The sequence below is a fragment of the Egretta garzetta genome, unplaced genomic scaffold (assembly GCF_000687185.1).
Source record: "Egretta garzetta isolate BGI_Z169 unplaced genomic scaffold, ASM68718v1 scaffold570, whole genome shotgun sequence".
Lineage (NCBI taxonomy): Eukaryota > Metazoa > Chordata > Aves > Pelecaniformes > Ardeidae > Egretta > Egretta garzetta.
In genome coordinates, this window is record NW_009258485.1 from 519,532 (window position 1) to 534,692 (window position 15,161).

Here is a 15,161-nt window from a genome sequence, read left to right on the forward strand (position 1 = left end):
GCCAAAATTTGATGTAGACTCTAGAGAGACTCTCGGAATAAAAAATATGAAGATTAGCTCATGCAATTAGGCTAAAGGGACACCTAAAATTGAAAAAAAAGTGTTCTGTTGGAGCAGATTTTATCACGTCTAACCCATACAATGCAAATTATATTACGGATAGACACATAACGTTTTTGGTCTGTGGACTTAAGTCTCTCTCTCTTCAAGTATGTGCATAGCTGGCTTCTTCACAGCATGTAAATGCTTTAAAAAAACACAGGACCCCCTTCAAAAGAGGAAATTTTATCATCATTTTGCAGCCAAACTACTGTCTTGTATACAGACCAGATGACTTATCAAATGCTGTCGGGAGGGCCAGTGGCACCTAGAAATTAAATCTTGCTGCCCTGAATCATGATTTACTGTCTTTTTTTCTGTTTATCCTCTCTCCCTTCTAAAATATTCTATGAAGGCAAGAAACAGTTACTGTCCAGTTTTAGAAGAATAATCTGAAACACAGAAAAGTAAAGTTGCTTCTGAAGGTGAAGCAGCCTCAACTTGGGTATTCTGTGTTGTACCAGCTTTAAGAGGTACACAGCATCTGTACATTGAGGTATAAGCCCAAGGGAAGTATGAGTGCTCCAAAAGCAAAACAAAACTAAGATCTTCAGAAGAAAACAGTAAACCCAGTTCTAATCAAACTTAATAGATATTAGATAACCAAAACTTAATAGATATTAGATAACTAATTCTTTTCTGCTCTTTTGGGAAGCTGAACGGCACACACAAAGAAATAAAAACTCATATTGAGGGGGTGGGAGGAAGAGGCAAAAAAAGAGAACCCTGAGAATTCCCACCAGCTGATGTCACTTATGGAAATTGGGTGATAATATAAGGGAGCTGGTTGTCCTTTGCTCTCCTATACAGTCAATGGAGAGTTTGTTTGCAGAGTGTGGTTTGGGTTTCAAGGATATATTTTGGACAAGCTCATCTTTTTTTTGTCTATGGGGAGTCATGAGCAAACTGCTTCCGAATTTAGGCACCCAAAAGATAGGACCCTAAAGGTAGGTTTGTGTGAACAGTCCTTTTACTTTCAAGCTATAGAGGCAGTCAACACTGCAGCAATAGATGCGTTTCTAGGAGAGCAATTTCTAGGGAAGCAATCTCTGCCTCTCATTACAATAAAAGTAGGCTCTAATGTGACCTTTATTGCACTCAAGAGGGCACTGATTAAGGTTATAAATCTTGAAGGTGGCTTTTTTTTAATTCAAGATCTGTATAATTTAAGGAGGGCTGAAAACACAGAGAGAGAGGGTCACGGACCTTACCTAGCTCACACAACACTGAGTGTTTGTAAGCGAGCTGCTACAGCGTTTTGAACATGCAAAGCTTCATACAAGTATTAAGTAGTAGCAGAATATCCAAGAAGGTTGCAACTTCAAAATTTAGTCCTGCATGAATGTTTTCTAAAGACTTATTTTGCGAAGGCAAAGTTGAAGCAAGGTCATACTTAAATAAATGATCCACAGGAGTCTTGCTAAGCTTGTGCTATATTACCAAAGGTGAGGTATAAGTTGTTCCCAAGGGAAAGTGCAGTGTGATTGGTGACACGGCTTTATTCTGTCGCGTGAAAATGCTTATTGACAAAATGTTGGCATTTTTTAAAGGGAGCCAGCCATAAGTCAATCTAAGTGCCTTTGAACCCAAGGCCACCTGTGGCACCAGCCCTTGCTCATTAGAAACTCATCACCTTTTGCTTGTTGCTTAGGAGGTTATGTTGCCACCTGCAGTGGCCCTGGTGCTCTTGGAAGCTGTCTATGAAAAATCTGGAAGCTGGCTTTCTGAAAGCAGTCTTATCACACGCTAATACAGATTTATTTCCATGACATCACTACATGTTTATTTCTTGTATTCATTTAACGTGGGTGTGCCACATTGCATGTACATCGGTACTTCTTTACTGGGTCTCCCTAGCAGCTTGTACAAAGGTATTAGACAGGAGTCTTGTGTAATACTGGGTTATAAAGCAGAGAAGGTAATGCTCCACTCCAAGTCCTCCGCTCCTTCAGCTTCTGCTGGATTTATAGCCACTCCTTAATGCAAGAGAAGCAGGCAAACTGAATTTCACCAGCTTGGACTGAAAGAACTGTAAGCCCCTGGCATGCTGTTCAATACTGCATCCACTTTTTGCCTGTTCCCATTTGATAGGCTAACTGGTGTATTTACCTTAGGGAAGGAGCTTTAGGAAAATGTCTAAAAATCTGATCTAAAAAGTTAGAGGCAATGAACTGTTATTTAAATTGCACTTAATCATGATTTTGACTTGAACTTATTTGAATGCACCCATCTTTGTCTCCCTCAAAATGCATTTCTTCTAGATGTTTATCACTGTGACATTGAGGTTTTTATGGTGCTCTGAAGTGCTTCAGAGGAAATGGAGAGTGTTTTAATACTGCTGATTTACTCTTCAGGTCTGCAGTAATTTCCTTACTGCCTAATTATAAGGCTCAGTTTAATTTACTCTACACATAATGTTTACTGATGCACATATGGTGCCATATTTCAGGGAACTATACCCATATCAGGTAGCTTTGTGTTAAGGCTACAGTATGTAACATTTTCATCAAATGAAGGAAGGTTTGATCTGCAACAGAATAGTAATGATGGATTATTTTGGTCTGGCAAAATCCAAAGAATGTTGTAGCTATAGCTGCTTTTGCTGGTTGAAATAGGGACTTGTTTGGGTTTGTTGGGTTTTTGGTTTTTTTGTTGGTGTGTTTTTTTGTTTTTTTTTTCTTCACTGAATGAAGTTGTGAGCACAGAGGGTTTGCCTTTCAAAGTGGCTTGTGAGGAATTATAAAGCAAAACTCAGTGACAGCTATATTACATTAAGTAGATTACTGCGCATAGTTTGTCTATTATTCCTCAAATAATGAGTCTTCCTAAAAGCTCACATATTTCAACAAATCTTTGTACTCACTCCAGGAACTTTAGAAGATGCCTAGCTCTGTAATCACTGCAGGGAAACAACGATGGAGTTTTTAAAACTCTTTAATGAGAGACACTGTAAATGTGGGAGAAGTTCAACAGAAGAGTATAATGTGGCTACTCAAAAAAAAAAAAAAAGGGAAAAAAAACTATGCCAAGAAATTTCTGTTGATGATAGTTGTACGTAAAGAAGCTCTCCCTGTTCTTAGTGTCAACCAGAGAATGATCTGTAGTCACATCAGCTGAAAAAATTTATAGAAGCTTGGAATCATAAAGACAGCTTCCAATTTTGATGTACATTATTAATAATGCAAGATAGGGAGCACGATAAACATAGAGGAAAACATAGTCCTTTTCCAAAGACTTCTGTAATTCTGTCCTCCTAATGGACTTATGAGCGCTGGCAAAGTACGTAGAATTTAATTTCCAAATGGGATTTCAACATTGCATTTGTTTCTTAATTGACATTAATTTTGTTCAGTAACACTATTTCTAAAGTATTATAAAATGCCTTTAATGTTACTTGTTATTAAGCAACCAGAAATATAAAAAGGTTTGGGGTTAGTTTTTGCTTTATAGAAATTACTGCAAAGGAGAAGAAAACAAAACAAGAATAAAAACAACAAAAACTGCAAAGAAAGAAAACGGGGGGGGGGGGGGGGGAGGGAACAACTAGGTTGTGATCTCACTGCAGTAAGGACTTTTTTGAGAATTATGGATGATAATTGATAATATCAGATATCAATGTTCTCTGTCCATGGGGCAGGATCAGCGTGTGACTTTGAATGACTCTTGACAACAATTATGAGAAATCCATTTTAGCAAAACACAACCAATTTTTAATCTTATTTCAGCCATTGCCTGGAACTCCAATAGATAAATCTACCAATGACAGCTGTCGTCAGCTTTCATTGGGGCCAAATCTCTAGGTTTTAGAGAAGCTGATGATAATAGTTAGTGTGCCAGCCTGGTCATGCAGCTGGGGTGGGTGGAAAGGCAAGTATGGCACATGAACACTTACTCTATTAACCCTTTAAAAGCAGTTAGAGTCAATAAGCTTTACTGTCTTTATCTTCTGAATTTTATTAATTTCACTGACTCTTCAGTCCCTGCCTGTATTTTCTGTCCTGTTTTTCCGTTTTTTTATGGTAATTTCTGTACTGTTCTCTGCCTTTTTAAAGCCCTGTATCATTCTCATTGTTAGAAATGATAAATATTTGGTATTTCCCCAGCACTCCAATCGGCATTGGGATTTTATTGCTCTATCCAGTCATGAAACAAGACGGAGTTCTTGCCCTAATAACACTCATATATTTGGGGGGTATGTGGATGTCTTTCCCCTAAGTTTATACGTATTTCTTTGCTTTTATATAACTGCCCTAATGTTGTTAGCAAGCCTGAGGCTTGCTCTGGCCAAAAAATACTTTTTGAAAAGGCAGTATAAAATTTCTGAGTCACAAATTTTTGATAAAACACCGTCCTCCTCCAAAAAAAGTTACCTAAATACTTGGTAACTAAGTTCTTCTGTGCTTCTGGCTGTATATGAATTTGAGGAGGCCTTTGTAGTGACCTACAGCTAGGAGGAACTTTTTTGTGTGTGTGTCTTATTCTCTTTCAAATTTCTGGTCAAAACTTTACATTAGTAAATTCATCCCCAGTCTCTCCCTGACTAGGGAAGTTTCTTTTTAGAGAGAAGAAAGCTCACACACAGAAAAATATATGAAGAAATCTTTGTGAAAACATTTTTTCTGAGTTTTTGTCTTAGGCTCAAATCTTAAATATTCGTGTGTAGTAAATTCCAGAAATCTGTAGTTTGGATGTCCAAATGTGATACGTGTTTTAAATGTTAGTCCTTTTGCTGTTTAATCTATTAAGACATAATTAACAGCATTAGCATTCACATCCCCTGGTCTAATATTTTTTGGTCACATTTTCAGGGGTTGTAGTGTGCGGAATCGACTGCGACTTTCTCTGCAGCACTCTACCGCAGTAGCTTCTAATGGTCACTGTCTTATTCTCCAGAACTCAATTTCCCAATATATTGGAGGAGACACACTTTAACTGCAGTGGAAGAAGGCTTTATTTTCATCTCTTTCAATTAAATTAATACATGCTTGGGAGTGCTCTGCAGCTGCAAACTGGCGTTGGGTTCAGCTTGTAATGCACGTTAAATAGAAAGCGGCGAATAAGGTGCTCCTTGGTAAACTTTTGTTACAGAGAGCTTTATCCTGCCAGTCTTTATAGAGTTTAACAATCTGTTAGAGTCATTAATCTCCTGCTGTGACTTTACCTTCCAGTGTCAGGATTAGGCATTTAATTCTCTACTAGGCTGTAAGGAGCACTGAGACATTTTGGTTCTAAAATTGTTATATAGCCACGGAAAACATGGTTTCAGTGGGCAGTTTAACCTCTTTGAGCTCAATTATAGCCCTGAACCGACAATGATAAAACAGCCCTAAATAGTGCTTAGAACAGTAGAACATGATGCTATCAAAACCAGCAACTGACTCTGCACCGTAAACCGACTAAATTGACTGAACTGGAAAGACATAAAATCTGCCTTGTGGTACACGATTCGTTCTTGAAAAATATTTGCCAGTCCCAATGGTTTCCTTTTATATCTTTGTGCTGGTCTCGAAAACTTATTATTCTTTTAGCTATATGTTAATTAATAAAGTTTTCTCCATGACAAAATGAATTAAGAAACATCTTTATTTAATGTGCTTTGCGCTCTAACAAATGGAGTTTCATGTAGTGGAAACTACCCACATGTTGAAGTCACTTCTAACTTAAAAATTCAGTGGGGGGGAAAAAAAAAAAAACCCTAAAGTCTTATGAGTAATAGTTTGTGTCATAATATTTATATCAGAAATTAAGTCATTGCAAAGACATTTGTTAATGTACGTACAAGCGCAAGATCTCATTCTGGTTTTAGAATAAAACTTGACGTGTTTTTACCGTGTGTTTTATGACCATTTAAATTCAAGTCACAGACTTCTCCCATTGCCTTCTGAACTGATGGGGGTTGTATGACACGGTAAAGCCTCTGGATGCATAAGCCATAAGTTTGGCTGGACTTGGTTGCAGTATGCAGAGGAACATACAAGATTAGTTTTCTGGTAGTTATTTACCTTGATGAATAGCCTTAATTGGATCAAATAGACTGGTAATGCTGAGCTAATACTTTTAAATGTCTTGTCTTGTGCAATTAATATTACCTTGTCATGTATCCATTTGAGCTATTGGATGAATGTCTTACGTTCGTACTCCTGTCACATTTAACAAATGATTTTGTCAAGTCATTCTTTATAGCCTGTGGTGATGGATAGCAAAATTTGTGGTCTCCTGCATATATAAAAACCGTTAACTATACCTTTCAACTTCAATGCAAGGGCGTCCTAAAACTCAGATAACCAATTTTTAAAGAAATTACAATGCATGTTTACATGAGGGGTCAGAAATATGCTACTGACATCTATGATTAACACAGCATAGAAAAACAGAATTTGTTAATTTTGTATTTATCAAACCAGTGACAGCCAGAATTCAGATTTTTTTTTCAGCTGCTGCAGCTCTGAACTGCAGAAGGCAACATACAGCTACCGTTAGAAACAAGATATCCATTTTATTCATTAATTTTTATTCAGATATAACTCTACTGTATATTTACAGTGGTAAACCCCAAATTGCTGGTTAGCTGATGCTCTTACTGTCCTTTTTATGGATTTCTAGTATGTGGGTTTAGACTGAAGGTATTTAATACTGACAAAAATGAGCTGCGTACTTGAACATCCTGAGTCTTTTCTTACAGTTCCATGGGGCATATTGTTATAATCAGATCTATAATAACATGTTAACCTTGATTAAAAATCAAATTGCTTCTTCATTGAACACAACACTTTGAAATGCATAGCTCCTTATGGAACCTTATAAACAGAGAAATGTCAATGTTCATTTAATATTTAAAGTATTGTTTTTCAGTGCACCGGGCAGTAGGTTTTCTTGATAAAGGCATTGAACTTTAAGGATTTTCCCTGAGAATGAGTTGGAAACCACATGGGATTTTTAAGATCTTTGTGTGTTCCTTTGGAAACACTACCATTTGGCATATTTTGGTCCAATGGACTTCAAAAAATCTAACTGTAGGTAGTGAAGTGAGGCATCTGCCTTGGAAGCAGAGTTTCCCAGTGTTGTGGTTTAACCCAGCAGGCAGCTGAATACCATGCAGCCACTCGCTCACTCCCCAGCTCCCCAGTGGGATGGGGGAGAGAATCAGGGAAAACAAAAAAGTGAAATTTGTGGGTTGAGATAAAGACAGATAAAGAGGGGAAAATAATAATAATAGTGATAGAAGAATACACAAAACAAGTGATGCATAATGCAATTGCTCACCACCCACTGACCGATGCCCAGCCTGTCCCCAAGCAGAGATCACTGCCCTCCCCCACCCTGGCCAACTCCCCCAGTTTCTATACTGGGCATGACGCCATATGGTCTGGAATAGCCCTTGGGCCAGTTGGGGTCAGCTGTCCTGGCTGTGCCCCCTCCCCGCTTCTTGTGCCCCTGGCAGAGCTGGGGAAGCTGAAAAGTCCTTGACTCTGCGTAAGCCCTGCTCAGCAACAACTGAACCATCAGTGAGTTACCAACATTCTTCTCATCCTAAATCCAAACCACAGCACTATGGCAGGCACTAGGGTGAAGATTAACTCTATCCCAGCTGAAAGCAGGACACTCAGCAAGTGGTGGGAGATGGACACCTACGGAGGGTGATTAAGCAAACTGGAGAGAAACCCTCTCTGACAGGATCTCTCCCTTAATGCTGGCTATAGATGAAGCCCTTCATTTAGTAGGGAAGGACTGACATACGTAGCGATTAGGAATCTATCGGCCATATAATGCAGAGTGCTATGCTGGTGCACTCTTCTCTGACACTTAACATCTTTGTGTGTGGTTTTTTTTTGTTTTACAATGCTGTGATATATTTGGAGGAATATTAGTGTTTATCTTTGTATTGAGGTGGTACCTATGAACACTATTCATGGATCAGGATCTCATCATGTAAACTGCTGTGCAAACAGACCCAAAGGGCGATCTGAAAGAGTTTTCAATATAAGAATAAAATAAGAGTCAGCAAGTGGATATTAGCATATTGATGAGAGGAAAAAAAGCAAAAGTACAAGATGAGAATGTGGTAGGTAGCAGCAACCACACGCCAGCTTCCTAACTGTTGGCAGGTCTCTGATATATTCTTCCCTTTTGTGTGTGTGTGTGTGTGTCCCGCTTTTGCCTATATTACTGTTTGCTTTTCTGAGTGCCTTTAATCATTTAGGAGGTGGAAAAATACTTTCCAGGTAGAATCTGAGTAGAATTAATTTTTAAGGGGATTTAAGAATTGCTGTTCTTAATACGTTGGCACCTTTAGTTGTAAGAGAAAGAAAAGGAAAACCTCATGCAAACGCATATGTGCTCTTTTGCTTTGCTTGCTTTTACTGCACCGCTCCAGGCTTGAATGGAAATATTCAAAGTTACCTTTCTCCTTATTCAAATAGAGCTGACAATTGCTGCCATCAGGCAGCAATTGCATCTTGGATCATGTATTTACAGTGCCTAACTCTATACCAGTTTTCAGTACGACTGGGTGTTTTGATGACACCTTGGCTAGATAGAGCTTTCTCGTTGGGACCGCAAAGTAAAGAAAATTACCTTTCCTGATATTTCATCTAACTGAAAATGCATGATTTAAGGAGACTAATGGCTAGCCAGACCTCCAGACTGAATAGCTCCCAGCTTGGGTTTGAGTCCACATTTTTTATTTCTTAACAACCAAAAAGCTGGAGAAAACACGCTCAAAATGTTTCTGAGCCATACTTCAACAGAGCAATTAAGCTTCCAGGAAGAATTACTTAACATTTCAGTTATCTTTCTGGCTGTCTTTCAAATTTTAGTGAAGTTTGACATTAATTAGTGGTTATTAGCAAAATGGAGAAGCTAGTGACATCATTCTTACAGTAATATTGTTCCAAACAGATGTTTTCTATGAAATAACAGGTGTTTAATCTTCAGTAACTTGTAGGGTGGGGTTTTTGTTTTCTTTTGGAATAAATTATCGTATGTTTTCTAATCCACCTGGAAAATGCTTAAAAGGTTTTCTGTTTTACCTGTTGGAGGTATTTGAAAGAGCTTACAAAGCACGAGGCATGTGCTAAATAAAATATTCATTATTGCCTGGAATACTATTCAGTGCAGGAATTACAGAAGGCTTAGAAATATTCAGGCTAATATTTTTAATGGTTGCTTGAAGTTAAGCTCCTTAATCCATACTTGGCCTTAAGTGAGCTGAACTGTTTTTTAAAGTAGTGCGCAGCTTTTATTTCTCATCAATTTGCAACGTATTACGTGGGTAATCGCCATTGTCCTATATAGATCCATTGGGTCCAGTAGGATTAGATGTGTGAGTCAGCGTGAATCTCAGGAGGGGTTTGCAGAGCTAGGCCCCTAAGTGTTTGAGATTTGTATGCTTGCTGCAAATATATAACTATGAGGAAAGAAAGAAAAAAGCCTAAACTCCCATACAGTGCTGTGAGATGCGACGCGTTGATGGTTAAATATAAGTAGCCAATGAATACAGTGGGAATGTGTATTGATCATTCTCCTTTTATTTACTGGTCTCTTTTCTTTTGTCACAGCTACGGAAGGCGGTAATGGATCATATATCAGATTCGTTCCTGGAGACCAATGTCCCATTACTGGTTCTCATTGAGGCTGCAAAAAGCGGTAATGAGAAAGAAGTGAAGGAGTACGCTCAGGTCTTCCGTGAACACGCCAACAAGTTAGTTGAGGTAAGTGACCTTATTGACAGAGCTAGATTTCCACCTTCCCTCTCTAGGAGAGGCAAGAAAAATTATATACTGGCTGAAATGTTAGAGGCAGCCTTTCTGTAATACAGGTTTCAGGAGTTTTGGTCAACTTTATCTCGGTGATTGCACAGCAAATGTCTGGATGCCTGGCAGAGAGGAGCGTGTGCTGCACTTTAGTAGTTCATTGAAGAAATGGAGCATGTATTTCCAGTATTTTGTCGAGTCATGAGCAACAAGAAGTAAATTGCATTTCAGCTTTACAGTAGTTCTTAATTTCTATTAAGTAAAAAGCCAAATATGTGCTTCACAATATTGTGTCTGGTACTGGCCAAAGGCAGCTCTAGACTTAAGAGCTTGTTATGCTGAACTGAAATAGTGAAAAGGACATATAGAGAAGGCATAGCCTTAAGACCTTATTTACTCATGAAAGGTCTGTACTACAAATATAATATTTTCTCTTTCTGAAGAGACCTACTGTGTCAAATGATAATTTCAAGTCTTCAGGGACGATATTGAAATAGCTGTATTCTAGCCTGAGGAGTACAAAACATAAGGATGAAACCTGGATGCTTGTTGAATGGACTTTTAATAAAATAATGGTAATGTTCATTTCAGTTTGCACATTAACAGATCAAGAACTGTGGAAAAATACTTGTATTTCTTGATGACCAATATAACAGTGGTTTGCTTGATATTGTTATGTGGCATTAGTGACTTCTCTGTACTAGCGTTATTTTGAAGAATATGTAGCCCCCTTGCAACATCCATTCTCTCTAGCCATGCCATGTGTTTTTCAGCAGAGGAAAATGCTATTAGCGAGCTACTGATTTGACAAGTATTGAACTAGACCTTTGAATGACTTCTGTTCTTAAAACTAATTCTCCAGTACCAGAACTGAAGCAAGGAGTAAAGGTTTCTTGGTTACTATTGCCTAAAACTAGACAGTGTCCTGGCAAAATATGTGGGGGGGGAGGGTATTTTTAGTGGGGTAAGGTGCTGTTCTGGAGCATCGCACTCCTCCCATGTACAAAACAGGGAGTCAAGGTACCTCATTCGGGGTCTGGGAGTCAGGTGTTTGCTATAGTACTTAACTTGTAGGCACCTAAAGGTAGGTCCTGGGGTTGAAAAGCTCTGGCTGGGTTCTGTACAATGCTGAATACGCTAAGGGTTATTACTGTTATCTGCAGGAGGAACACAGGACTGTCTGCAGCTTTCAGTCCTGACTCCTCTGAATCATGCAAAGATTTGTTACTGCCGCCTAGTGACTGGAGCTGTGGCAATAAAAAAAGGGAATAGCCAGTAGGTCTATAAAGAGAGCAAAATCAAACAAACAGCAAGCCCCTCTACAATATTCATAGTTATGTTGTAGTGGCAGTCAGAACTGTAGCCTTATGCATAATATGCAATGAACATATGTGGTTAGTATTATAGCAGTCCCTTCCTCCACAGATTTGCAACAGAGAGTTGCAAATACTGGTCTAATAGCATTATTAAAAAGTTAAAAATAACTAAGTAGATCTTTTTAAAAAATATAATAAGAGGTAGTGACATAAAAGGAGGAAAAATGTCTTTTTTAAAAGGGTATAGTTATCCCCTCACCCTCCCCAAAAAACCAACTTCAATTGGAAGAGACAAAACAAGAGAGTGATTACAGCTATCTAGCTTTGGTTCTACAAGCCTAACATTGTTAGACTTGTACTTTAGACCAAACTGGAGTTTGGTTACTGATTTTGAACATTATGTGGTTGGTTTGGGGTATTTCACCCATAAAACAATGACGATGGGAACAACAGATGTCTTGGCCCTAATACCTAATATTGTATTCCATTTAGGTTGTTCCAGACTATTACAAGCAGATCCTTAATTGATTCTTGTATGTCTCTGACATCTCGTACTAGCCTGTGGGTCCATCTTTACCCTTTTCTGAGGATGGGTTCTATTAGATAGATCTTATTTATAAGGATTCTTTCCAGTTTGGGTAATAAAATATCTTGAAGTCAATTTCCAGTGCAAGGGGAATTTTGAAGCCCAAGTTTCAGGTTCATCAGACTGCACAAGAAAATAAATATTTGGAATAGATTTACATCCCTTGTACACTAGATTTTGCACTTAAAATAGTTTTATCATTTTTACTTAACGATGCACAATGGTATCTTAGCAGATGGGCTTCTATCATTTTGTGGGTCAAGTATTTTGTAAATAGTAAAATGTGGTTTAAAGATGAGACATAATCAAGTGACTATAGAATGTAGATCCTTTCCTAGGCACAGGGCCAGAACTGCTTGGTAATATATGCAAACACAGTTCCACTGAAGTATGTGGCAGTTCAACTTGCTTATGTTAGAGGAATTTGGCACTGCAAATCCAATACTGTGAAAACTATAATATTAATCATTAATTTTAAAATCCGAATCTGAATTTCTTGGATGTCTTACCAGACCCAATAGTAAGTCTATCAAAAGGTCAGGAAAGATAACTCGTGTTTTAATCCTTCTTTGTGTAAAAGCTACATTTTACCATTCTGAGAAAAGCAAATTCATTTATTGATATTTGATGAATACAAATGGCAACATTTTCTTTGCATAGTCAATACGTTTTCAAAAATATACACTGTAAGAATGAGGCTTATGGAAGTTAACTTTCTTTTATAGTCCACATTGGAGAATACCTAAATCTTCTGTTAAGAGTGGCTTTCATTATTTGTCTTTTCCCTTCCCCGCCTCTTATCATAACATTTTGTCTTTTGCTGTTCACTTTACTTGCTATGATATGCCTCATTTGAGAATAATAACCACAGAGATGAATTCTCATTTTTCTAGACATTCACTGACAACCAGTTTTGTCTATGGGTTATGTTGGGAACCTGGAGTAAGGTGTCTGTCATCCCATGAAACTTGAGGTATTTTAGCTGTGATACCTCTGTTTAGAAGCCTTCTTGTCTCAGGCTCCCACCAGATCCCAAGAAGGCAGAGCTCTTCAAGAATGACACCCAGCTTAACGGTCATGTGAATCATCCAAAATGACTCAAATTGTCATACAGATACTTGGGGTAAAAAATAATAATATAATAAACCAGAATTTATATGGTACCAATCCAGACTCCTTTTCTTAAAATCGTATTTCAGCAGTCGTCTCTCAACTTCTCTGCCTTTTGAAACTGAAGTTAGAGACGTGACGGTGCCTTTCCAGGTCGTGATCTTTACCTCATGAATCCATTTAATGTTTTTTTAAAAAATTATCTCTAATGATTGAAAGTCAGTATATGCCTGAGTTGTATTGCTTGCTTCAAATGTGACCTTGGGAAGTCATTTAACTTCGGTATCCAGGCACCTTAATTTTTAGCATAAGGTTAATGGCAGATGATTCTAATACCTACCACACAAAGGCACTTGACTGATAAATCAGCTCAGATTTATTTAATGCATCGATCAAAGCACTATATGGCAGCTAATTAATTAATTTTTAGTGTTCTGTTTAGTAAAGCTTCCTTGGTTTAACTGTTAGTCCTCTGAACTCTTTCTTGCAAAATTAAATTATTAAATCCAACCAGTTTTCCTGAGAGATGAAATTCAGCATCCAGTAAACTCTTAAGAGCCATGATAGCAAGGTGTTTAGTTGCTTTCAACAGGAAACATCAGCATGTTTGAAGTTCAATTAAGAACTGTGAAAATTCAGATTATAGGGCCTTCTGGTTAAATTACTGGATTGGATCAGGCTTTCCATCCTCACCAGGATGGAGAAAAGTCCAAGAGAGATCTACTAATGATTTAGGTTTGGGTAGGTATTTTTATGGAAGGACTTCACCATTTGCTGATGCAAGAACTTTTACAAGAGTTAAATCCGGTTGCATTATTCTTCCTTGAAACTTATTTCTGATAAAATTAGAATGAAGGAGATTTTTGTTCTTTAGCATGAACTGATACAGCACCAAATCTGAAACACCTAAAAATAATATTCTGAAAAGACAGTGCCTTACCAGTTTTGCATGAATTATTTTTTATGAATAATTTTGTGGGACCTATGTGTATCTATCAGTTTCATCTTATACAAACTTAAAGAATTCTTGAGACACCCAAAATAATCAAAGTTATCTTCTAAGAATACTTGGCTATTGGAAGAACTGTGTTAGTCAATGGTTTATGGTGATTAAAATTTGATATAGTGCAAGGAAATCAATAGTACCACAAGGTTGGATAGTAATTTGTAGCAGATGAAACCTAGCAGCAGCATTTCTGTTTCTATTTTATAATCTTTCTGTCCATTAGGCTTGCAGGAGTCTTTATTAACTTTCTCCTGACTGTGTAATTGCCACTTTAAAGAGGATACTGGGGTTACTTTGGGGAGTTTAGGGGTTTGGTTTTTTTTTCTTTTACGATGTTGAGGGGAAAAAAAAAGTTAGTGTTTGAAATCCTTTATAAGGCACAATGCAGGCCACCTTTTGGTTTCCAAGAGCTGTATTATTTGTAGCTCCCTAATTCAGACTGATTACACGTTTTCCCATCACAAACGTGGAAATAGGCTTGCACACTGATGACAGAAGGGGAAAAAACACTGCTAGCATGCACAGGACACACAAAAAAAGAAATGGGACCTCCTCAATTCCCCCTGGAATTTTCTTGGATTTAGTCATGAGGTGAGAGAGGGAAAAAAAGTGAAAGGAAATTTTACTATGGTGATCAACAGTGAGTTTAATCTAGATTTACATCAGCTGTAAGAGAACTAATATCCCACCCAGTATTTTTTCATTCCAGAAATCTCTTGCAGAAAAGCATACAGAGTGTTTTGTCCCTTAGAAACACAAAGCTAGATTTTCTCTTAGGGAGTTAAGGACTTCTGTGCAAATCTGCGATGCACTTGAGGTCGATGGAACTCGTGACAGTTTACAGCATGGCACTCTTGCCCACTTTCAGGAAGTACAAGTGATCTCCATAGGGAATAAATAACAATCTTTTGTTTGTGCTTTTGTAAATATGGTGCAAGTTCATGAACTGAGTTGGATTTTCATTTAAGATAGACAAAGCCCAGAGCAACAAGCCTAAGAGGAAAAAAATTTGGCTTGTTTATTTCTGCAATTTTCAAGGAACAAATGGCGTTCCTATTGATATATTTCACAAATGCTGTCCATACTTGAATTGCTCTATTCTTTTTTTTATTTAAGTGCACATCACTACTTTATCAGAGTATACAGAACTAGCTGTTTTCTTCTGGTAATGAAGAAAAAGTGTCCATGTTCTTTCATAGCTTCTGTATCCAACTTTTGTCATGAAAAATGTATACATATCTGGGTTTCCTCTTACACACTGATCAGCTTTTATTCTTCTATTTGTCTTTCAG

The 15,161-nt window shown here is 37.7% G+C and overlaps 1 protein-coding gene across 4 annotated transcripts in view; it reads left to right on the forward strand.

Annotated features, from left to right (window-relative positions):
• Positions 1-15,161, forward strand: part of LOC104131806 (catenin alpha-2) — a 468,889-nt gene that overhangs the window by 353,718 nt on the left and 100,010 nt on the right. For all 4 annotated transcript variants that reach the window (XM_009645015.2, XM_009645023.2, XM_009645031.2 and 1 more), the window contains one exon: positions 9,657-9,809. In XM_009645015.2, the coding sequence (XP_009643310.1) occupies positions 9,657-9,809 (153 nt within the window). The remainder of the gene's footprint in view (positions 1-9,656; positions 9,810-15,161) is intronic.